The 24,179-nt window shown below is 34.4% G+C and overlaps 5 protein-coding genes across 15 annotated transcripts; 3 read left to right on the top strand and 2 right to left on the bottom strand.

Moving 5' to 3' along the window:
- Positions 1-2,309: 2,309 nt before the first annotated feature.
- Positions 2,310-2,849, top strand: LOC128032610 (secreted RxLR effector protein 161-like). The gene has a single exon (XM_052621278.1). The coding sequence runs from the start codon at positions 2,310-2,312 to the stop codon at positions 2,847-2,849; it is 540 nt and encodes a 179-aa protein (XP_052477238.1).
- Positions 2,850-4,088: 1,239 nt separating this feature from the next.
- On the top strand, positions 4,089-7,445 carry LOC105799940 (vacuolar cation/proton exchanger 3). 2 transcript variants are annotated; one of them, XM_012630762.2, is made up of 12 exons: positions 4,090-4,438; positions 4,718-4,785; positions 4,893-4,921; positions 5,262-5,458; positions 5,606-5,818; positions 5,910-6,041; positions 6,138-6,254; positions 6,356-6,409; positions 6,516-6,632; positions 6,734-6,824; positions 6,908-6,966; positions 7,052-7,445. In XM_012630762.2, the coding sequence occupies exons 1-11, from the start codon at positions 4,175-4,177 to the stop codon at positions 6,961-6,963; spliced, it is 1,338 nt and encodes a 445-aa protein (XP_012486216.1). In that variant the 5' UTR covers positions 4,090-4,174; the 3' UTR covers positions 6,964-6,966; positions 7,052-7,445. The 2 variants fall into 2 exon arrangements, 1 of the variants encoding a protein (XP_012486216.1); XR_001135691.2 differs by having other exon boundaries at positions 4,089-4,438; positions 6,734-6,966.
- A 1,531-nt stretch (positions 7,446-8,976) lies between these two features.
- On the bottom strand, positions 8,977-13,485 carry LOC105799943 (proline--tRNA ligase, cytoplasmic). 6 transcript variants are annotated; one of them, XR_008188681.1, is made up of 7 exons: positions 13,244-13,485; positions 13,000-13,094; positions 12,811-12,910; positions 11,864-11,998; positions 11,305-11,524; positions 10,977-11,070; positions 8,977-9,545 (listed from the first exon to the last, which is right to left on the bottom strand). XR_008188681.1 is itself a non-coding variant. In XM_052620710.1 (6 exons), exons 4-6 carry the CDS (start codon positions 11,500-11,502, stop codon positions 9,511-9,513), a joined length of 327 nt encoding a protein of 108 aa, XP_052476670.1. In that variant the 5' UTR covers positions 11,503-11,524; positions 11,864-11,998; positions 12,811-12,910; positions 13,000-13,482; the 3' UTR covers positions 8,977-9,510. The 6 variants fall into 6 exon arrangements, 3 of the variants coding, with proteins under 3 accessions (XP_052476670.1, XP_052476672.1, XP_052476671.1); XR_008188682.1 differs by having other exon boundaries at positions 13,046-13,094; XR_008188680.1 differs by having other exon boundaries at positions 8,977-9,343; positions 9,411-9,545; positions 13,000-13,484.
- A 4,762-nt stretch (positions 13,486-18,247) lies between these two features.
- LOC105799941 (cis-prenyltransferase 4, chloroplastic) lies at positions 18,248-19,919 on the top strand. 2 transcript variants are annotated; one of them, XM_052620706.1, is made up of 3 exons: positions 18,248-18,702; positions 18,834-18,901; positions 19,103-19,919. In XM_052620706.1, the coding sequence occupies exons 1-3, from the start codon at positions 18,340-18,342 to the stop codon at positions 19,539-19,541; spliced, it is 870 nt and encodes a 289-aa protein (XP_052476666.1). In that variant the 5' UTR covers positions 18,248-18,339; the 3' UTR covers positions 19,542-19,919. The 2 variants fall into 2 exon arrangements, with proteins under 2 accessions (XP_052476666.1, XP_012486218.1); XM_012630764.2 differs by having other exon boundaries at positions 18,249-18,750.
- A 1,338-nt stretch (positions 19,920-21,257) lies between these two features.
- On the bottom strand, positions 21,258-23,385 carry LOC105799942 (high mobility group B protein 1). 4 transcript variants are annotated; one of them, XM_052620707.1, is made up of 8 exons: positions 23,195-23,385; positions 22,696-22,743; positions 22,337-22,459; positions 22,190-22,247; positions 22,060-22,104; positions 21,696-21,776; positions 21,543-21,608; positions 21,258-21,466 (listed from the first exon to the last, which is right to left on the bottom strand). In XM_052620707.1, exons 2-8 carry the CDS (start codon positions 22,740-22,742, stop codon positions 21,440-21,442), a joined length of 447 nt encoding a protein of 148 aa, XP_052476667.1. In that variant the 5' UTR covers position 22,743; positions 23,195-23,385; the 3' UTR covers positions 21,258-21,439. The 4 variants fall into 4 exon arrangements, with proteins under 4 accessions (XP_052476667.1, XP_012486220.1, XP_052476668.1 ...); XM_012630766.2 differs by having other exon boundaries at positions 23,204-23,381; XM_052620708.1 differs by lacking the exon at positions 23,195-23,385 and adding an exon at positions 23,126-23,186.
- Positions 23,386-24,179: the final 794 nt, after the last annotated feature.

The following is a 24,179-nucleotide window of genomic DNA, read 5'->3' as shown; positions in this document are numbered from 1 at the left end:
TGTTGTGTCTTGCTCAGCTGCTGAGAAGAAGTGTTCAAAAGGCTAGTTATTGTACAGTGGCTGTACTAACCACATGTCACCAGATGCATCCTTGTTCAAGACCTTGGACAGAAGCTGCAAAACTAAAGTCAAAGTTGGCAATGGTCAGTTTCTAAAGGCAGAAGGAAAGGGGGATGTGTTGATATACACTCCCACATACAACAAAGTCATCTCGAATGTGCTATTGGTGCCTGAGATTGATAGAAACCTTCTCAGCATAGCTCAACTACTTGAGAAAGGCTACTCAATTGTGTTCAAGGGCGAGCAGTGTCAGATTGCTGATCCAAGTGGATCAAGTCTCATGACAGTCACCATGACTGACAAATGCTTTGAGGTTTATTGGCCAAGTGACTCAAAGTCAGTTTACACAGCCTCTACTGATGATTCCAAGCTTTGGCATCAAAGGCTCGAACATGCCAACTTCAGATCAATGGCTCAGATGATCAGTGTAGGTTTGGCTGAAAATTTTACCAACTTAGTGGAGAATGATGAAGTTTGTGAGGTATGCCAGCTAGGAAAACAAGCAAGACTGCGATTTCCTGCAAGCACAGCATGGAGAGCCACAGAAAGGCTGCAGCTGGTGCACATTGATGTGTGTGGCCCAATGAAGACTGAATCACTTAACAAAAATAGGTACTTCATTCTTTTCATTGATGATTGTACTAGATGTTGCTGGATTTTCTTCATGAAACACAAGTCTGAGGTATCTCAAGTGTTTATGAAGTTCAAAGTTGCGGTTGAAACAGAAATATGATGCAAATTAAAGTCTGTAAGATCAGACAATGGAACTGAGTACACCTCAGTTTAGTTTGAAGCCATTTACAATGATGCTGGTATCAAACACCAGCTAACTAATGTTTATACTCCCCAAAAAAATTGAGTCAGTGAAAAAAAATAGAAGCTTGATGGATATGGCTAAGTGTCTGTTGTTTGAGAAGAAATTGCCCAAAACCATGTGGGCTGAGGCAGTAAACACTGCTGTTTACCTTCAGAATAGACTTCCAACCAAGACACTTGCTCACAAGACACCTTTTGAAGCATGGTTTGGATTCAAGCCATCGTTGGCTCATCTGAAAGTCTTTGGTTGCCTGTGCTATGCACAAATACCAGCAGTGAAGAGAGATAAGCTGTCAAAAAGGGCCCAGCCAGGTATCCTAGTAGGGTATAGTTCAGTTAAGAAAGGTTTCAAGATCTTGGATCCCTCAACAAACAAGATTCAAGTGAGCAGAGATGTGATCTTTGATGAAAAGGCATGCTGGAATTGGGAGAAAAATGAGCCAGAAGCTGTTTCAGAAGAGTTAATGCCTGATCAGACTGAACCCGAGCAGTTTGGTCCTCAAATAGACATTGATAATGTGTCTGTCAGGGGCACAAGGCTCTTGGATGAAATTTATGAGAGAGCACATGCTGCCATAGTAGAACCAAGTAGTTTTGAAGAAACAAAAGCTGATGAAGGTTGGAAGCAAGCTATGGTTGATGAGATCAACATGATTCAAAAGAACCAGACATGGGAGCTAGTTGAAAAGCCTGCTGAAATGAAGACCATTGGAGTAAAATGGGTCTATCGAGCAAAACAGAATGCTAATGGTAGTCTAAACAAGCTGAAAGCTAGGCTTGTTGTTAAAGGTTTCAGCCAAAGGTATGGCCTAGACTACATGGAGACTTTTGCACTAGTAGCCAAGCTTGACACAGTCAGAATGATAGTTGCTCTGGCTGCTCAAAAGCAGTGGACCATTCATCAACTAGATGTGAAGTCTGCATTCCTCAATGGCTTCCTGAAGGAAGAATTTATGTTGACCAGCCTCAAGGATTTGTTGTATCTTGCAAAGAACACATGGTGTACAGGTTGAAAAAGGCTTTATATGGCTTGAAGCAAGCCTCTAGAGCCTGGTATGCTCGAATTGACAACTATTTAATTAGTTTGGGATTTGAGAGAAGTGTCAGTGAACCAACACTCTATGTCAAGAAGAATCAAGCTGAAACACAGCTCATCTTGTCCCTTTATGTTGATGATCTCTTGGTGACAGGAGAAGACAATGTTATGTTGGATAACTTCAAAGATAAAATGATGAAGATGTTTGAAATGTCTGATTTGAGAAATATGAATTACTTCCTTGGAATGGAGGTGATGCAAACTGGAGAATGAATCTTTCTCAGTCAGAGATCCTTTGCTATGAAGATTTTGAACAAGTTTTCAATGAAGAACTGCAAGCCAACTAGCACACCAATAGCAGTTGGCATGAGAAACTGGTGAGCCAGTCTGTGAGACAATGTACAAGAGCCTTATTGGTAGCCTGCTGTATTTGACAGCAACCAAACCTGACATCATGTTTGCTGTTAGTGTGCTGTCAAGATATATGAATTGTTGCAATGATCAGCACTTTCAGGCAGCTAAAAGAGTGCTGAGGTACATCAAAGGCACCATTGGCCATGGTGTGTTGTTCAAAAGGGCTAAAAGCATGAAGCTAATAGGCTATGCTGATAGTGACTGGGCTGGTTCATGTGATGATATGAAGAGCACATCTGGATATGCTTTTAGCCTTGGCTCAAGCATGTTTTGCTGGAGCTCTAAGAAGCAAAACCTTGTGGCACAATCAACAGCAGAAGTTGAATATGTTGCTGCTGCAGCTGCTGTAAATCAAGCCATATGGCTTAGAAAAATCCTAGTTGATTTGAACCAAGACCAAGAAGGAGCAACAGAGATTTATTGTGATAACAAGTCTGCTGTTGCAATTGCAAAGAATCTTGTTTTCCATGGTAGAACAAAGCATTTTAATATCAAGCTACATGTGATAAGGGAAATGGAGTAAGCTCATGAAATCGAGCTGGTTCATTGCAATTCGGAGGAGCAAATTGCAGATATTTTTATAAAGGCACTTAATGTGTCAAGGTTTGTAAAATTAAGGAAGCAGCTAGGTGTTACAAGCATGGAAACTAAGGAGGAGTGTTGAAGTTAGCTTCCATGCAACACATGCAGCAACAATCGTGGCCATGCAAGCCACATACAGTAAAGAAGCAGCACTTGAAGGCAGCAACTAAAGCTCGTGAATGTTGTCCAATTTCAACTTATTTTGTTGGTTTAAGTTTATATTTTGTGACTTAGTTCTTGTAGAACTTAATTGGTAAACTTTTGATGTAATTTTTTGATGTTGATTGACTGAAAATTCAGCAATGTAACTTATGCAAGCTGATTAACAATTTCCAATGTTTTAAGTGGTGTTAGGTAAGTGATTAGGTAGTATTTTTGATTTGTAAGATTAACTCAAGTGTGATATATGTAATGGCAACTTGCCAATGCTTTGTCAATGAAAAATTTCAGCTTGTTTTCATTCAAATGCTCTACAATTTTTGCTTTGCTTCTATTATGTTTATTAAGCAAATTTTCTTGCTTTTGTTTCTTCCCCAAGCCACGAGGCTTGCTGATCAAGCAAGTTAAAACCAGCTTGCTACTGCCTTTAACACCAACAAATACTAAATATTATTATAAAAATAAATATGAAATTAAAATCTAAAAGGAGAAGAAGAAAGGAGCATGGCATGGTCCTGAGAGAATCCCTTGGAGCTTTTATATATTCAGTATATAGATTACAGATTTATGGTACGTCTAAACAGAATTAACTATGTTTATTTACGACTTTGACACAATAATTGAATACCGCATCCATACAAAATCATTTGCAATACAATAATATATGGATATATTCCAATCATGCAACTGAAACATTCCCTTTCTATGTTTAATATTCTACCCATCTCTTGCCTATATACAAATATAATACAATAATATAATATAATATAATTATATACATGCCTCAACAATTAAAAATAAAATTATACGATAAATTTATAATTAACAATTCATAAAAAATATAATCGTTTAAAAATTATATAAAGGTAAAATTATATTTTAACTTTTACAAAAATATATAATAAAGTATACATAGATGTGGTAAAACTTGAATTGGTATGCAATCATTTAATTCTTTTTATATTATTTCTATGAAACTTCCTGGAAGCTGCATGGAGTGCTATTTATAACGGACTATGTCTTACACCCGAACTCATCGAGATAGATAGCACGATACTCAACGGTGTTTTGTGATTAAAAAAACAACCAAGATTGTGGCAAAACAAGATGGCTTCCCTGCATGAACCATGGCTAGTGGAGAACGGGTTGAAGGGATCTAGCAAGGAGATTCGCCATGGCAGGACTGCACACAACATGTCGTCTTCGTCGTTGCGGAAAAAATCGGACCTGACGCTTGTTTCCAAGGTTCGGTATGCAATGCTTAGGCAGTTCCTCGCCAATCTTCAAGAGGTCATATTAGGGACCAAGCTCTCCGTTCTCTTCCCAGCTATTCCATTGGCCATTGTTGCTGAGTGTTATGGATTTGGAAGAGTGAGTTTCTTTGTTTCTTTAATCATTTATTTTATAACTTGGATTGACTTGAGTTGGACTCAATTCGCTTTGACTTATTTGCTACGAGATTTTCTGTGCTGGAAGACTTTGACGATGACCAAATCTTCAAATTATATAAAAGTAAAACATGAAGCCATCAAAATGTATTCACTAATTTCTTTCAACTATTAATTAATAAAATATGATTTGATTATTTCCACTTGAAAACAGTATTTATTGCTGTTTCTCAATTTGTCTGCTGACATTTATGATTAACAGCCCTGGGTGTTTGCATTAAGTTTACTTGGACTTACACCATTGGCTGAACGAGTCAGCTTTCTCACCGAGTAAGGCATATTCATCTTCATTTGTGCTTTTATCCATCCTTATCTAGAATTTAACTAATTTGGCTAATCATGAACCCCTTTTGTTTCTTCTTTCTGTGTACTTGCAGGCAAATTGCTTATTACACTGGTCCAACAGGTAATTATCAACACACATTTATATATATTACTCTAGTTTTCAAAAGGTTGGGTCAATTTATCTTTCTCCATGATTGCCAACTTTGCTACCTACCATACGTTTCTAGCAGATTCGACACTTGTGGGTCTAAACCAACAAGAGAATCCCAAGCGTTTAAAAACCTAAAAGCAGTTGTCAAATCTTATTTCTCATCTCTCTTCCAAGCGTGAGTGTTTGGTGCAACATATGGTCACAAAATGAACATTTCAGCTTCCTGAGAAATAAAATTTCTTTTTGTATGAAGAATATGAAAGGGCTGTTGAACAATGGAATTAAATTAATATAATTTTCATTTTTACAGTGGGAGGGCTGTTGAATGCAACATGCGGGAATGCAACCGAGCTGATCATAGCAATTTTCGCACTAAGCCAACATAAAATAGATGTGGTCAAGTATTCCCTTCTGGGTTCAGTCCTATCGAACCTGCTTTTGGTTCTTGGGACCTCTCTCTTCTGTGGCGGTATTGCCAACATCGCAAGGGAACAAAAATATGATAGGGTAAGTTATTACGTGTCAAACTTTACGAGCAATATTTGTTTAAAAAATTACTACCACCACCTAAAAGTTATTTCATCACATTGTGGGAGTGGCATATAGATGTTTAACACGGCTAATTTGGGTGTCAAACACCGTTGAATTTGACAGAGACAAGCGGATGTGAACTCTCTCCTTCTTTTGCTTGGATTATTGTGCCATTCGCTGCCATTGCTGTTCCGTATGAGTGGAGCATCCGCTGCTCTCACAGCCGACCCAACGCTGCAGTTGTCAAGAGCAAGCAGCATTGTCATGTTGATTGCATACGTGTCATACATAGTCTTCCAACTATTCACTCACAGGCAGTTGTTTGAAGCTCCAGAGGTAGTCTAGTTCAATAATCTTACATATTTTTCTCCTAAAACCCAGTTTCTGCTAATTTTGGTGAATAACCCATTGTGATGCCATTGATTAGGAAGCAGAAGGCGACGACGATGGAATATCAGAAGAAGAGCCAGTAATTGGATTTTGGAGTGGGTTTATATGGCTAGTTGGAATGACTGTTGTCATTTCTCTCCTCTCTGAATATGTTGTAGAAACTATTGAGGTAATTTTAGTTTACTACCCTTGATAACCTGGTCTATTAATTTCTTTGTTATCAACTTTATTATTTACAACTAAACTATGAGTAACTAAATTTCAGGATGCCTCGGATACTTGGGGAATTTCTGTAAGTTTCATCAGCATTATTCTGCTACCCATTGTTGGAAATGCAGCAGAACATGCAGGAGCAATCATTTTTGCTTTTAAAAATAAGCTGGTGAGTAAATCAAAGATCCCTGCCCTCTACCTTTCCCTCTAGACTGTTTTATAAATAGAACAATATGTTGACAGAAATTTGGGACTGAACAAATATTGCAGGATATTTCTTTAGGTGTTGCATTAGGGTCTGCAACTCAGATTTCCATGTTTGTGGTACGAACTTAAAATAATTAAAGCCTTCTTTGGCACATGCTGTACTTTACATTATATTTTGGAGCTTCTGATTTTAAAAGAAACCAACATTTCAATGTTGACTCAGGTCCCACTCTGCGTCCTTGTCTCTTGGATTATGGGCATTAACATGGATCTTAATTTCAATCTCCTTGAAACTGGCTCTCTCGCTCTATCCATTATTGCTGTTGCCTTCACTTTACAGGTAAGTTAACCGTTCTATTCAATTTTGCAAATAAAACATCTCGAGTATCATTCATTATTAACCAAATTGAGCCTAAAAATCTTGAATTATCAACCTTGTAGGATGGCACTTCTCACTACATGAAAGGCCTGGTTCTTCTACTGCTCTACATTGTTATTGGAGCTTGCTTTTTCGTATCTAAAACACCTCTAAGTAAGGATATTCGTACATCTTTAGCTCTCAACTATATCACCTACTTACACTATTATTTCCTCTAACTCAATTGTTCACCTCAGACCAAGTAAACATCACAAACTCGGGAGCTGAACTTGCCACAATCCTCAGAGCTTGATAAGTAAGTACATTTCTTAGACGGCTTTTACAAGAATTGATTTTTAATATTTACGGAAACTAACGATTAACCATGGGTTCAAATGCAGGCTTTGCCGTCTCGGGGGATGTCGTTACTCCACCCCCCCCCCCCCTTTTGATGATGAAATGTTTGAAACTTGAACAGAGATTTCATGCATTTGTTATTCTTTCATATCTGGGGCCTGACGGAAAGCTGACAATTTGCAGTTACTAGGCCGCATACAAGTTGTCATGCCTTCAAAGTTGAGATGGATACTATCTATAAGTATACCGTTGAAGCTTGATGAAGACAGGCTATACAATACACAGCACATTGTTCTGTCTGTGTATACATCTCTCTTAGGTGTGTTTCTCAGTTATGCCCGTAATTAAGTAGTGGCAGCAAATGAGCTACACATGTGGTGGTTTGTTTCCCTCTTGTACTGCAGCTATCAAAATAAATGAAATCGTTGTTGTTCTTTATTTGCCAATTTACCTAATTATTATTCCATTTAAATTTTCCTGAAGAATTCGTGTCGAATCAAGTTCATTGTTAGCTGCAAAGAAACAAAAACACGAGGCAATAGTTACAGGATCTAAATATTATTTTCAGTAATTTATGAGTGTCTAAGGTTGATGATGATGATGAAAAGTCAAGCACGTAGGTAGGTGTGGAGAGAAGTATATGTACCTACTTCGTTGCAGCTAAATATTACGGGTGATTATGAATTTATGCTAATGAAACAGGGATGCAGCAATTTCATCGGGACGCCACATGGTTTTTCTCCCCTTCTTACAAGATGATCATATTCATAGGAGATAGTATGTAGGACCATGAGCCTGCCGATAAAAAAATATCATTGTTTTTGTTTTTCTTTTACCTTGTTATTATCCAACTTTTGTCAGTTGTCGTGTTTCTTTCAACATTAAAAGCTAATTTATAGAAGAAAAAAAAAATGGTTTCAAGAAAAAGTATATTTAAAAGTGTTTGAGTAATATTTTCTTATGTTGTATTAAGAGAAACTTGTTAGGGTATTTATATATAATTCTTACTATTACTATCACGGTTCACAATAGGGTTCATTGTTTTGTCTTGACATTTGGGCCGAGGGTACTGACATTCCCTATCCTTGGTGCTGACATTCTCTGGGTCTACTTTGATTTATTAGACGCTTGTTGTGGAGCACGTGTTTCTTTATTACCCTGGGACTGACTCTCCCAGCCACTACACCAAAATAGGCTTTTAGCGGCGCTTTTTTAGGCCTTTAGCGGCGCTTTGACAAGCGCCGAAAAAAAATTTAGAACGCCGCTAAAGACCAAGACCTTTAGCGACGCTTTTCCTACAAACATTGCTAAAGACCAAGGCCTTTAGCGGCGCTTTTCCTACAAACGCCGCTAAAGACCAAGACATTTAGCGGCGCTTTTCCCACAAACGCCGCTATAGACTACGACCTTTAGAGGCGCTTTTCCCAGAAACGCCGCTATAGACCGCGACCTTTAGCGGCGTTTTCCCCACAAACGCCGGTATAGACCGCGACCTTTAGCGGCGCTTTTCCCACAAACGCCGCTAAAGATCACGACCTTTAGCGGCGCTTCTCGCAAAAACGCCGCTAAAAACATAACCTTTAAAAAAATTTATTTTAATCAAATATTATCTTTAGCGGCGCTTTTCCTACAAACGCCGCTAAAGAACAAACCTTTAGCGACGCTTCTCACAGAAACGCCACTAAAAACATAACCTTTAAAAAAATTTATTTTAATCAAATAATATTTATTTTTATGATAAATATTATATTATGTTTTATTTTTTAAAATTTGAACTTTAAATATACTTTTTTAAGGATAAATAAATAAATATTATTTAAATTAAATTTTCTATGAAAATTTTAACTTTAAAACTAAATATAAAAATTAATGAATTTAGTTTTAAATTTTAAAATAACAAATTAATAACACAATTAAAATCCAAAAGTTAAAACTCAAGTTGTCGTAAATATTAAAGTAAATATAAAAATTTAAAATCAAAACTAAAATAAATAATATATATGAAAAACAGACTAATTAGTTGAACCTACCTATGAATATACACATTGCAAGGTAATAAAAAATACAATGCATTAAATTGTTGAACCTGCCCAGGTACTATCTGACAGCAGAATAACACATTAAATTGTTGAATTAAACATGTAGATTACATACTAATGTAGACCAAAATATTTTCCTTTTCCTTCTACCCTTAAATCTAGAGATAGCAAAAACCACGGACCTAACACCAGCAAGTTCAAATATATCGCTAAAAGAAACACAGCTTTAGCTCCATCCAAATGTACTTTCAATCCTCATTTCAAATTCTGCTTCAATATATTGGATGAATTTCCCCACTGCATGATGTTAGGTGATCAAACAGAGTACTTTAAAACTGCAAAAGTAAGAAGCAAGCATCCTCACTTGATAATCTGAAGGGTTGTCTTCCTCACCACTTGGTCCTCTAAAAGGAAGCAGTTGAACTTTAGGTTTCTCTAAAGAGAAAACAACACGAATTCCACCCTCAATTCCATGATCTTTCCTTAAACGGTGTCTCACCTAGAAGCAAAAATTTGAGAAAGAGTAAAGTGAATGATAGCAGGAAATAAACCCCTAAACAATGTCTTCTTAATGCAATAGATAAACAAGAGTAAAATTGCATATCCAAAATAACAAATACAAGCATAGATATTAAAGTTTTTCCAAACCAAATAAAATCTAATTGGACAAGGCCCCAAAGTAAACACCAATCATAAGATCAGCAACCACCAGAAAACTGCAGTAGCAAGTGTAGATTCAAAAGCCACAGATGCAAAGAGCCCCCTTTTAGAATGATTGACAACTTCAAAACAACTTCACCGTATTCAGAATCAATAATATAAAATGCCAGAAGCTCAAATCACAATAAATAATAAAAAAACAAAAACATAAATATGGCATAACCCAAAGCTACTGAAGCAAAACCTAACCTTCGTACATACTAAGTAGCAAAGCTGATCCTAATCCTCGATTACTGAATAAAGTAACCAATCTTAAATATATATATATATAAAAGTATTGCCAAACCCCTAAAATATTAGAAAGAAGCAAAAACTGTAGATAATTAAATTCCTTGAGCAATTTTTTTACACCCTACATAAAACACAATGCTGGACTCAACAATAAGCACCAAATCTTCCTAGTATTTTCCATCATTCTGCCATTAAAAAAATCCTATTATTAACCCCTCAATTTTGTCCATATAGCTTTGCAACCTATGTCCTATCAATATGCAGTAACCCTCTCCATCCACCCTATACTACATTGTACTTTTTAACTTGTTATTGCCTATCCAAAAGCATCAATTCCAGAAACAGTGTTTTATGCTGACAGATTATTAGCAATCAGCTGAATAACTTATGTTGCTTGCTTACTCGTGATTTTGATGGGTGCAATATCAAACAAGCATATAGAAGGATTAGCCATGCACTATCATAATAATGAAAAATAAAGCATAAATTAGAGCATAACATGAACCAAATAAAGAAATTAGGAGTTCTATATATGGTGAAAAGCCAATATTTGACTGCAACGTTATATAAAATTCTTATAGCCAATAGGTAAAACTGAAAGTTCATAAGTCATGATGATACCTTTGTGTCAATGTTATCAATGCAATCCAAAATAAAATCAGGGTTTATCTATTTGATTAAAAAAATAAAAAATTATTTTATAAATTATTTTTTAATCAGGGTTTAAATTTGACAAATTTAAAGACTAAATGTTATTTTATCTATAGATGAATTGAAATGCCAACTAAGCTTCTTATATAGCAGCTCTGTCAAGGTTCTGAACTCCAGCAGAATCAATCAAACATAATCATTGACAATATATATATATAATTTTATATATAAAACCTTGTTTGCTCTAAATAAATTTGGATGGAAAAGGGTTAATTTCATATTCTTTAAATTATTTAAAATAAATGCCTGCATGGATGGAGTCAAGTACCTTCTGGGAGTTCAGGCTGTTCAAATGGGGTACAAAGAGACTTAGCTGCTCCCATCTCACCCCTTGTTCGAGCTTTCACATCTTTCTCCACCTCCTATATATACAAAACATAAAACATCATTTAAGAAAAATGAGCTACATATGCCTCGAGAGATTAGAATATGATCCAGCTCATGTTGTTGCCTAACAAAATACTTGAGATTAATGATGATTAATGATGCAGTTCTGAGAAAAAAGGGTAACAAATAAGCATTAAAACAATACCAGTTAAATGCTAAATTGTCATGATCCCTATAAATAATAAGGATTCTACAAATTAAAGTCATACCTCCTCATCACACCAAGGAGCTAAGATCAGTTTCTTTTGCCCAAGAGCTTTTATAAACTCATCCCACGTTTTTACAACTTCAATGCAGGCATCTCTTTTTTGTTTTGCCACATCGAATAAGTTCTGTTGAATCTTATCCAACATTCCTTTTACTTGTTCAACCAAAAAGATCTCTAGAGATATCAGTCTTTTCTCCATTGTCACGGCGAACTGCACGCACCTGTCCAATAAAACACATTCTGGTTTCAATAATAAGAAAATAATACATAAAAGAATAGAAGGAAAGCAGAAATAAGAAAAAAAGGGTTAATTGCATGACCTTAAAGAGCTAAGAAAATACGTAATTTTGTTTTGGACTTAAAGAGCATAATTTTGAGTACTATTAGAAGTTATGAATTCCGAGGACATGTAAGAGAAGTGCACAAGGCTACTAATAGGAAAATGGACAGCAAATAATCATCTTTTACGTAATAATTAAACAAATAAGCTATCCGATTTTTCTTTTGGTTTGAGTTGGTAAAACGTTAGGCATGTTCGTATTCAAAATAAGTTTTCTGACCTTTAAATTTTTCATTATTGTTGCAAATAGAAGCACCGTCACTGAAATGAGAATCTCGACATGCTCCTTGTCTTTCTAGTTGCAGGCTTCTGTTAGCAGTATTGCTATCAAAATTTACAATTGCATTTGAAGAACCTGCAAGAATCAAAAAATTTAAAGTACATATGCATCATAAATTTAATTAAACCGTTGACAAGGGAAGGCGGAAAATAAAAATTAAAAGAAAAAGAAAACTTCCAAAAGTTCTATAAAAGTAAAACATGTACAGGTTCCCCAAGTTATACAAAAGAATTAAAAAGCTGAAGGTGCATATAACAACAATTTTATGATCAAATTCTTATCAGCACATTCTAGAGTGAAAAATCAATGAAAGAGCACTGACCTTATAAAATCAAAACCATTACTTTCTAGGTGCATCAAAAGCCCACACTATTTGCCTAAAAGATAAAATCAAAATAGTTTGATTTTTTTGTTCAACACTTTAACAAAAGCTTGGTTTTTCAAGCTCAACTGAAAACATAGGTTAACTAAGCTTAAAAATTTGTTCCTCAAAAACTTTCCAGAATAACCATATGCTGAAGACAAAGATCGCATTGACATTTAGCATTTCAAAGAAACCAGCATCTAAGAGCAAAATATAAACTAGCCACACATTGAAGAATTGATACAAAGATAAAACTGGCATCTTGTAAAGAACACCATGTCAAGCTTCACAAATTATTTTGGCATTTCCTCTAATTGGGGGAGGATGCTGAATGGGTATGTGCTAGCATCCAAAAAAACATATCAGTCACTAGAGTCTTCATAATCTAATTCCATAAACTTATCAAAGGAACAGTCATCTCCAGTCCCATGTACAAGTTGATCACATAACCTTGGAATTGAATCATGAATGTATGCATTACATGCATGCATAGGAGTGAAAACAGAGATAAGGTAGAACTTACAAACGAACTTGAGGGCATTGGGTTGAACAGAGACCAATGGATTACTCCCGTCAGCAGTCATGACTGGGTCCACCGCCAACACCTGGATGATCTTCACTCTCTTACAGAAAGGAAAACAAAGAAGAAAAATAAACAATCAAAACCACCCACAACAATCTTTCAAAACCAAAAAGGAAAAGATAAACCAACCCCAAAAACTTTGAAAACCCAATGATCCAAAAAAAAGTGTTTCTACTTTTGTTTTATTTTGTTAGGAGCTTTGGTGCCACCCTGAGAATGCCAAACTGCAGTTTCCACGAGATGGATAGAAAAACAAGGAAAGAAGAAGAGATGGTGACAGGTGTTAACATAAACACTGGTATGAACAGTCGTTAACAGAAACTGAAGAAAATGAAACATGGGTTTTGCTTATTCTTAAATTAAAAGATGGTACCAGGATCAGGAAGAGGGGTGCAGTGAAATGGAGCTGTACATTTGAAAAGTTCTTCGGATCTGTGATGGAATCGCATAGAGCAGCTAAAGCTTGTGGATTAAGAAAAGTTCTGCAGAGAAAAATCTAGGGTTCCAAATTTGGGTGTTTAAGAATTGAGGTTGAGGAAGAAAATATAGCAATGGGTATGGCGTTAAAAGTTTTAAAGGACGGTGTGTTTGTAAAATTGGGGGTTTCAAGGGGGGAAATTAGGGAGGGATTTCAGGGGGGAAAATTTATAAAATGGCTCTTTTTTTTTAAAGTAAAATTATTTTTTTGTGGCGTTTTTTTTAAAAGAACGCCACTATTGTTTTTTATTATACTGTTTTGTGTTTAAATTTTTTAATTTAAACATCTAATTTTGCAGTTAAAATTTTGAGATATTAAATTTTTAATTTTTTAATTTAAACATCTAATTTTGCAGTTAAAAACATCAATGTAGCAATTAAAAAATGATAAAATAATTTTGTAGTCTTTAATGTTTGTAATTTTTATTAATTTGGTCTTTTCTTTAAAAGTATATAAATATTATAAAAATAAAAGTTTAAAATCTTTTAAAATTTTTCAAAAAATTAAAATATTTTAAAATTCATTTTAAAATTTTAAATCACGAAAAATATAAAACCTTTCAAAATTTAGAAAAATATATGTTATTTACTTTTAAATGATAATTAGAAATGTTCACTACCCATACAACACACCTAGTCCAAAATATGGTTAGGCTTAGATTTATATTTTTTATTGTTTTTAAACAATGAAATGGGTGATTCGGGTAAAACGAGCTTGAAGTTGAAATTTTTTTTTAAAATTGGACATTGGTAACACCTAATCCATAAACCTTAAAATGGTAACACCTAAACCTTAAACTCTAAACCATGCATTGTAACAGTCAAATCATTAACGCTAAACCGTAAACCATAAACATCAAGCCCTAAAACAATAAATTTGATCATTATCTTATAAGCCGTAAACACTAACCTCATATTAACACTAAAATGTAAACTCTAAACCTTAAACCCCAATCCCCAAGCCCTAAACCTAAACCCTGAACTCAAAAATGTAATCCTAAAATAATAAACATTATGATGATATTTATTCATCATTATCCACTAACCCGACCCAAATCCAAATGCAAACCCTGCTCTGCTCTGCTCATTTTGTTTTCCCAACCCTGGACTTCAGCACTCGCCACTCACCCACCCTAATGAAGTACCCAACGTAATTCGATTAATGATTGCAAATATAATATATTTGCTTTCTTTTGCCATTGAGCTATTCAGATAAATTAGACCTACTTGTCCACTACTACCACTATACCGCCTGAAGCAGCATTCGGCTCTAGACTCTAGACTCGAGACTCAGCTAACAAATTTTTGTTGTCAAGAAAAAACAAACAGCTTTTTCTTTTCGGGAGCAAATCGTCCAACTAACCCCACCAACTCTACTAGCTAAATTGAATCCCAACTTCACTTAATTATTTTCTAAAATTCAATATTTAATAAATTTTATTCGAATTTCAATATTTATAATATTTTCCTATAACCCTTTCTCAGCCTAAAAAACCTAGTATTAATTTCTTGTGGGTATTAGACCAAGTAACAACCTCATTTGTCCCTTTTATTCATTTTCGCTTACTCTTGAGTACGTACTATATATTAGGTCATTGTTGTGTTCATGTATTACCTTACTCTTTCATTAATTCATTATTTATCACGATATTTGGTGTTTTATATTACTTTCTTTGATTTATATAGCGAACTATCAAAATTTATTATTCTTATAAAAATTTATTCTATTTTTATTCTTTACAACACAACAATTTAAGTTTTATGATATTTTATTTTACTCATAATTTAATATATTTTTCTAGTAAAGTAGTTTAAATAAACTGTGATTGAAAAATAATAATAAATAGTTAGGAGTTAGGACTTCTCTTTAACAAAAACATTACGGATTAAACAATATTATTTGTTATCATTTTAATGTAAATTTGACCAATATATAATAAATACAACGAAATATTAATTTTTTCAACTTATAATAAAAAAATATAATTGAAACATTACTTGAGAATATATTAAAGAATGAGATAATTGAAATGGTTTTAGATTTTATTATTAGCGGCGTTTTTTCAAAAACGCCGCTAAAGGCCAGCATTAGCGGCGCTTTCTCAAAAACGCCGCTAAAGGCACGAGCATTAGCGGCACTTTATCAAAAACGCCGCTAATGGCACAAGCATTAGCAGCGCTTTCTCAAAAACGCCGCTAAAGGCACGAGCATTAGCGGTGCTTTCTCAAAAATGCCGCTAAAGGCACGAGCATTAGCGGTGCTTTCTCAAAAACGCCGCTAAATCCCGAGCATTAGCGGCGCTTTCCCAAAAACGCAGCTAAAGCCTCGAGCATTAGCGGCTCTTTCTCAAAAGCACCGCTAAATGCCTCAAAACTTTGAAAATGGCGTCGTTCGGCTTTCTTTTTTTGCGGCGCTTCTTGAAAAACGCCGCTAATACTTATTTTTAGCGGCATTTTTCAAAATGCGCCGCTAATGCTCGATTTCTAGTGGCATTTTTTGTCCAAACGCCTCTAAACCCCTGTTTTGGTGCAGTGAGCTAACCTCACATCTGTCAATCACTAGGAGGGGTCTTCTTCGCAAGCATGATTCATGATTTTGTTCCTGCGAGGTTTACACGAGCTCTCTCTTGCGACCTTACAAGCCAATAAGAAAGTATATTTAAAAGGTATGGTGAAAAAAGTGGTTCTGAAAATATACAATAAGTTGGTATTGAAATTGTACGGTAAAGAAAAAAGTGGTTAATATGGTTGTAGACATGATCCTTATAGGTGGCATGGATAAATGCTTATTTACTTGAAGGCGAAAGGTTGCAGGATGATCAAGTTTAAGAATTGGTATAGCTGGGCTTGGAAGAAGAAATTGAAACTTTCCCATTATTACAGAATTTTTCAAAGTACTTTCAAAACTTTTTAAGACTTAAGCATCCTAAAGTTGCTTGGCATAGAGTAGTTTATTTCTTAGTTAGCTGCCCAGGATGGATTGTCAACCAAAAGTAAAATGGTTTGGGGATATGGTAGTCGGTATTGTATTGGTATTGGTTAGTACATATTGTTTTGGTAATTCTAAATCAATATCAACTAGTTATGTTTTATTCAATCAAAATTTCAATGTCACTGGTCACTAATCAAAGGTCGTGATGAATATATACATAACATTTTGTGGAGGTTAATTGATTAAATGAAGCTCATTTAACTCACCTACATTAACCCGATTCGTGGAACATATAAAAAAACTCATTTACTTGAAGTTTTAATGGCTAATGAAACACTCCAGTAAAACTAGAGTTACTATAGTGAATATTGTAAATTTTAAGAGATAAGATTGTATAAAACTTTGAAACTTCTAGAACGCACTCCTTGTGGATAGGTTTTGATCTCAATCATTGATGTAATTTAAACTGTACCATTATATTTGGAGAAGTTCAACTATAAATAGAGGTTTCCCTGATAGCATATATTCAAATATTTAGTGTGCTTAGTTTTATTTGTATCTTTTTTATTCGTTTTTTTCTTCTTCATTTGAGAGTTTACTTTCGTTTTATTTCGGTGGCTTAGAGAATTTTTGTTCGAGAGTTAATTTAATATAAGCAGATTTGAATTTAAGGCTCCGTTTGTTTCACTGAAAATGGCTTCCGGAAAATGATTTCTGGAAAATGACTTACTTTTCTGGAAAAGCTAATATTTTCTGGTGTTTGGATGAATCTGTGTAAAATATTTTCTTTTGTTTGACAGGTTCTTTAAAATTATTTCATAAAAGTCGTTTTCAATTAAATAAACATACATTTGAGATTTTTTTATTTTTCATTGTTTAATTGAGTTTTTTATATCTATAATTTTATATTTTACATTGTTTTTACATATATTCAAAATATTTTGTTAAATTTAGGTTCATTGCAATGATTATTTTTAGTTACATGACTACCAACTGAATATTTTTATTTAAAATGTGACTTTAACAAAATTGACAAAAAAATCAACAATGTCGTGATTGGGCTTGATTTTCTAATCTGAAAAGTAGAGGAATAAATTTTGAAAATAAAAGTACGAAACTAAATTGTAAATTTGTGAAGAGTATATAGACTTATGACATATTTTAACATTTATGCTACAAAACATTTATTATTAATATATTTATAATTTTAATAAATATTTAGTATTAAAATTTTAATATTGATATTTTCAATAATATGTGAATAATATTATTTAAAATTATTATTTTAAAATTTACTATTAAAATAAAATTTAAATATTAAATAATTTATTAAAATAATAAATTATATTAATTATATTAATAATTTATTATATGACTAAATATAAATAATAAATACGTATGTTTAATAATATTAAAAAATATAATATTTTAAATATTTTTAAAAATAAAAAAATTTATTATCAATATAATAATATTAAACTTGATTTAAGTTAAGTTTTATATAAAAGTAAAATCATCTATTGAGGAGCTCTTTTCCGGAAAATGGCTTACGCTTTTCAAAAGGATAAGTCATTTTACAATGAAAAAGGCTTATTTTCCGTTGACCTGTAAGTCATTTTCCGTTGACCAAGCTATTTTCTGTGAAACAAACACAGGAAAATGTAGAAAACATTTTCCGTAAAACCTTTTACATGTAAACAAACGGACTCTAAGTTCTAGCCTCATGACATTAATATATATCGGTCTGTACTGGTTGATACAACTCTAAACCATTTTAATTTATATAATTATATTTAAAAATAATAGTTATTGGAGGTAATTAATATTTTTAAAACTTATAATTATATAAAAATACACGTGTAAAAACTAATGGTAAACGAAAAGGATGGATGGTGATCATCATGACAATAACTGCTAACTTTACTTTCTTTACTAATTTATTGTTGTCTATTATATTTTGTAATAGGTTAACCCACTTCACCCGTTGTCTTATAGATTAGAAGCAATGCCGACAATTTTGAGCAAAACAGCACCCTTTACCGTTCCGCCGAAACCTAGCAATGCCCTTCTCTCTGCATTTCTCTCCGACTCCGCTCATCACCGCTCCTTCTCCTCTATCCAAACCTTTCTTCCTCGTGCCGTACTACCACACACTCCACGCGCCCAAATCCCCACTCTGCTCCTCCATGGAACACGCGCTCACTCATCAAGGCAAACAAGAAGCCTTTGATCGGAGACCTGAAGACAGCCAAACGCTTCCATTAGGACTACGGAGAGACGCAATGCCCAGCCACGTGGCGGTGATCATGGATGGGAACCGTAGGTGGGCCCGGTTGAGAGACTTGCCCGTCAGGTCAGGTTACGAAGCCGGCGTAGAGTCCTTGAGGAAGATTGTGGAGATCTGTTGCAAATGGGGGATAAAAGTACTCAGTGTTTTTGCTTTCTCTAGTGATAATTGGTTTCGTCCCAAAGTTGGTTCTGTTTTCATGCCTTGCTTTCATTTAATTGGGGTGTTAATTTATAGCTGCTCACACTTTCATTCATCGCATTGCAGGTGGAAGTGGAATTTTTGATGAGTTTGTTTGAAAGGGGAATGCAAGAGGATACAGGGATCTTTTTTAGGTAATATTAATACATTTTGAACTCGCTCTGTTGATCTTCAAATTTCTCTCATCTTACTGCATATGCATTTGGAACCCAATGATACTATATTACATGAACTTATGTGTTGCTTTGGTGTCTTCAAATTTCTCTCCTAATTTCCACTGATTCTCCATTCTGACTTGTTGATAGTATCTAAGGAAGAAAGTGCTTTGATAACAGGGAAAACATTAGAATATCTGTTATTGGAGATCTAACTAAGCTCCCTAAGGCCCTTCAGGAACTGATGGTCAACTTAGAGGAAGCCACCAAGAATAATACACGTTTTCAACTAATCGTAGCGGTCAGTTACAGCGGACACTATGATGTTGTTCAAGCTTGCCAAAGGCTTGCTCTGAAGGCAAAGTGTGGTCTTATCGAACCCAGTGACATCAATGTCTCTCTAATGGAACAGGAACTAGAAACAAATTGCACTGAATTCCCCCATCCCGACCTGCTTATAAGGACAAGTGGAGAGTTTAGAATTAGCAATTTCATGTTATGGCAGCTGGCATATACTGAATTGTTCTTTGCACAGTCACTATGGCCGGATTTCGGAGAAGCCGAGTTTTTGAAGGCATTGCTTGCCTTTCAGCAAAGGCAGAGACGTTACGGTGTATGAAGTTATTTGTGTACGACTGTTGACACTTAGTTATTGATGGTGACATACGAAGGGGGTTAACAAGAAGCTGTATTTGGCCATTGGAGTATTAGAATCAACTTGCACAGAGCATATATTTTGCAGTGCAATCAGGTAAGAAACTAAATGTAATGTCCTTGGAACTGGAAGTTGATCGTAAACAAGGTTCAACACTCGAAAGACCCCCCACTGTAATTTGTAACTGTCATTAAGTTCTCCTTACCATGACTTCCCTCTATATTCTCTAGGGTGATAGATTAATAACCACGTAAATTACGTGTAGTGAAGTAAGATTTGCTCCACTCTGTACTCCTAATGCTTCTCTGGAGGCCTTCAGTAATAAACAGATACGGTTATTTACTTTTTGTCCCTTTTTTTTTTTTTTTTTTTGCCTTTTAGTGAATCTTTTATTTTGATCGCTCTAAATTTTATTTGGACAATTTAGTCACTGTCATTAAATTTGACTTAGCATTTTTACTTTTGACTAAAGTTAAGGACTTCTCTATAATTAATCCAAAACACATTCTTGTCCGTCATAAGAACCACCAATCCTCGTTACAATTGCACTTATCTCTATTGCCCTCCCACACCATAAGATAAGAACTACCTTACATGATTGCTTGTAACTGCATCTATTTTAGGCCTTGGAAGAGTGCCTTTTCTTTAGTTTTTTAGGCCGTGAAGCAGAGCCCCGAAGTTCAATAGGGAGTAGGGAGGTCAATCGTTTCGTTGCAACGCGGGAAGATATGGATGCGCCGAAGCTTTTGTGAGAATGACTTAATTCCAGCTAGGGTTGTAACAATTGATGTAAGTGCAATTCTTTTGCCAGATTCTTGTCCATCACATCTTATTTTCCACACCAACAAAGTTCTGCACAACATGTGGAGCTGGAAGTTTAAAGAGACTAATATACCTAAAATTTTACATGTAGAATGATCCATTTGATGGGAAATGGTGGAAATTGAAAGCAAGGCAACTTAAATGTTGCCATAACCAGCCAGCCTCCCTAAAACTATCTCTAAATACATATGATTGATTTGAATCTCATTATTACATTATCCAATATAGTCACCAATAACAAATCTCACCCATTATTTTTCATTTAATCGGAACTAATTTTATCCTCATCAAAATAAACCAACCCCTAAAGTATTGCATCTTTGTCATAAAACTATGAGCACCTAAATTAAATCCTAACTGTGAAATTTATGTGTAAACAAATTGAATTTGATATAATTTATTTAAATCAATTATTTAGCTCGATATCAAGATAGGCGTGAATATAATTATAAAATATAATTTCAATAGAAAATTTAAATGTCAAAGTTGTTAAAACCCCATTCATTGATTGGGTGTCGAGTTTTGACTTAATCCGGTAATGAAATTCAGGTAAATTAAAAGTTGCAAAATTCATATCTATTTTTTTAGTATTCTTTATGTCTGTTTTACAGTTACAGTCCATTTTCGGGATCCATGACTACCACTACCAATAATGTCGTTTCCAAAGTTCGAACCTGGATCCTCCTCTTGAGAGTGTAATGTATCTTCCGTTGTCAGTAAATTCATATCTACTTTAATCCCTTGTCCTCGTAAATATGTGATTCCTCAAAATGCTATGGAGTTTGATTTACTCTGTTTGGTCATTGGTGGCTTTCCTTAATTAGAGCCCTTTTCAGAACAAAATAATGAAATCGAAGGTCAACAATTGGGCTGTTTTCTAGCGCATAATTGTCCAACAGAGGAAAGCATGATAAACTAGAATGTGTTTCATCTTGTCAGCAACTATATACTGGCTAAAAGCGAGAAATACAAAAACATCATTATGCTACGGTACAAAGAGACCTACAATTATATTTTATGTCCAAATCAACCACTGCCCTTCAATCTTCGTCTTCATCCTCCTCCTCCTTCCAAAAGGTGCACAGCGTCAATACTATACAAGGGAAATACAAACCAGTATTGCAGAACTTAAAACTAGATTACCTCTCCACTACCCTCATTCTCTTCATCATTCACCTCTTCAGCATCCCGACCATTAGCAGAAATTTCCTACCAATTATGACAGTGAAACAAATAAAATAAAAAGTCGAACAAATCATTGCTTGAAATGAAGAAATCATAATACAATTTATTCACCTGTTTCTTGTTGTAGTCCTTCATTTGATTTTCATATTCAACCTTCCTTTTTTGTGCTTTGACCTCATAAGGGCCTTTTTCCTTCATAAACATGCAATAATGTCATTAACAGAGATTATTACAATTATTAATAACCCTTCTTGTAAAAATGAAAATTTTATGTACCATGACTACTAATATACCTTTCATGATAAACTGACGTGGAAACTGTTTGCCAGAAATGATAACGCATATGCATACATTCAGACAATAATAAGCCACAAAGAATTCCAAAGTTGCGGCAGAAAAAGGGGGAGATCCACAAAAATTGCAGTATCAAGCACCAACAAATAGACATCTATGTAATAAAGATTTCAGAACTTACTTCCTCGGACATGGATTTCCACATCTCTCCCGCAGCTTTTCCAACCTGGAAGCAAAAAAATTTAAATAGAAAACCATAAAGTCATTGGAAAAACATACATTTAATAGCATGCTCAAAGATTGCAACTTACAGCTGATACAGCCTTCACATTAGGATTTTCCTTCTTGAATGTAGTTCTAAACTCCTCGCTGTTACGCAAACATGATTAAACCAATGAAAACAGTAGAGCACCACATTCAAATATTTTATAACCTACAGCTACAGGTGAAATACATACAGGAAAACGAAGAAAGCACTAGGAGGCCTCTTTGGTTTGTTGGGGTCTTTCTTAGCCTTTTTCTCCCTCTTAGCTTTCCGAATGCTGCTTCTATCAACAGGAGCCTTCCGCTTCCCAACCTTTCTACAAAGAATAGAGACAATATATTCATCATTACAATATTCCTATATAAACCGTATGGATCTTATCCATATATAAACATTCATTAAGGCTTAAGCATTCATAAAACCGATTGGTTTAGTAATCACCGCTAACACATTAGCAGGAACAACGACAACAATTAGTAAAATATCAGAAAGAATATCTCAAAATTCATTTTAGATGTAAAAAGTGAAAAAAGCAGTACTAAGTCACCTCACCTATCCTCAGCAGGCTTCACAGCACCCTTACCTCTAGCTCCTGTCATTCTACAGAAAACCAAAAACACGGAAAAAGACTATAATAAGCCACTTATATAAACATGTAAATCAAAATTCAGAATATAATAAACACGTTGACTTTGAATTACCTTCTTTTAAAAAAAAAAAAAGAGTAAAAACATTAGAATAACAAACAAACAAGCATAAAATAAAATGACATTTTGATCATTACAAACTACTGGTAGTCAAGCAAAGCAGAACTTAAGTTAATAACATAACTCAAATTTACAAAAGAAATCATGAAAAGTCGAATTCCAATAACATAATATAAGTGTTTAAATAAGCCTATTCGCATTACATGATTATTTACTGAATAAAAAAACATTATATATACACAAACAGAGTTACGATTTTCTTAAATTTTACTTACTTCACCGTTCTAATCCATAAAAACAATAAAATAAAAAAAGAACCAGAAGGAACCAGATCTAGAGAATACCAACGCTACCTCACAGGAAATTAATAACAGATGCTTTTGAGAGCAAACAAAAATAAGGATCGAAGAGTTTTTAGAGAATATCAAAGGGCGGTGAAAGAGAAAGGAAAACAGGGGGGCAGAGAGCGGTGAAAAAATTTGATAGAAATGACCGGGTCAGCCGGTTTATTCTTTTAAGGGCTTTGGCGTGAAGGCGATTGCCGCCATCGCCTGAGAAGCCAATGCGGTTCATTTTACTGGATATAGCCGGTTTGATATATTCGAGAATATGGTTGATAATTATATAATTGTGTATTTAATGAAATTTTATTAGGGCCGCGTGCTTAATTTAGGGGAATTTTGTGACCGATGAGCTTGAGCGTTGCTGATTATTTTGCCGCCAAGTTATTCCCGGCTAATTTACCAAAAAAAGTCTATTTTTTTAAAAAATTACTGAAATAGGCCAGTTTTTTAATTATTTACTGGAATTGGCCATTTTCCGCGAAATCGCGTCCACGTCGTGTGATGTCGAGAATGTAGACGCGATGTGGCGCAGCAGCGAATGAAGGCTCTAACGGTCAAAAAATTGACCGTTGCCCCCCCCCCAACGGTCAAAATTTTTTTTACTATATAAACCCCCACCCCTTTTATTTTCACAAACAAATTCAATATCAATTTCCTCCAAAAATTCTCTCAATTCCGTTCAAAAGTTCTCTAAAATTCCTTCCAAAATTCTCTCAAACTCTCAAATTCCTTCCAAAATCCCTCAATTTCCTTCAAAAATCTTCAAATCCATATTAAATTTCTTTTTCCATTAAATTTCATTATTTTAAGAAAATTTTAAATTTTTTATTTTTTAAATAATTTTAAAATTTTAATATTTTCAACAATGGCCGGATCATTGATTCGTCTTAATAGGAATCACATATTGGTGGAGCAAATGAACATGGTAAGTATTAATTTTAAATTTTAAATTTTATTTAAGATATTTTTATTTATGTATTTTTAG

The sequence above is a fragment of the Gossypium raimondii genome, chromosome 9, assembly GCF_025698545.1.
Source record: "Gossypium raimondii isolate GPD5lz chromosome 9, ASM2569854v1, whole genome shotgun sequence".
Taxonomy (NCBI): Eukaryota; Viridiplantae; Streptophyta; class Magnoliopsida; order Malvales; family Malvaceae; genus Gossypium; species Gossypium raimondii.
Note: the sequence above shows the minus strand (reverse complement) of the source record. Positions and strands in the feature narration are given on the sequence as shown.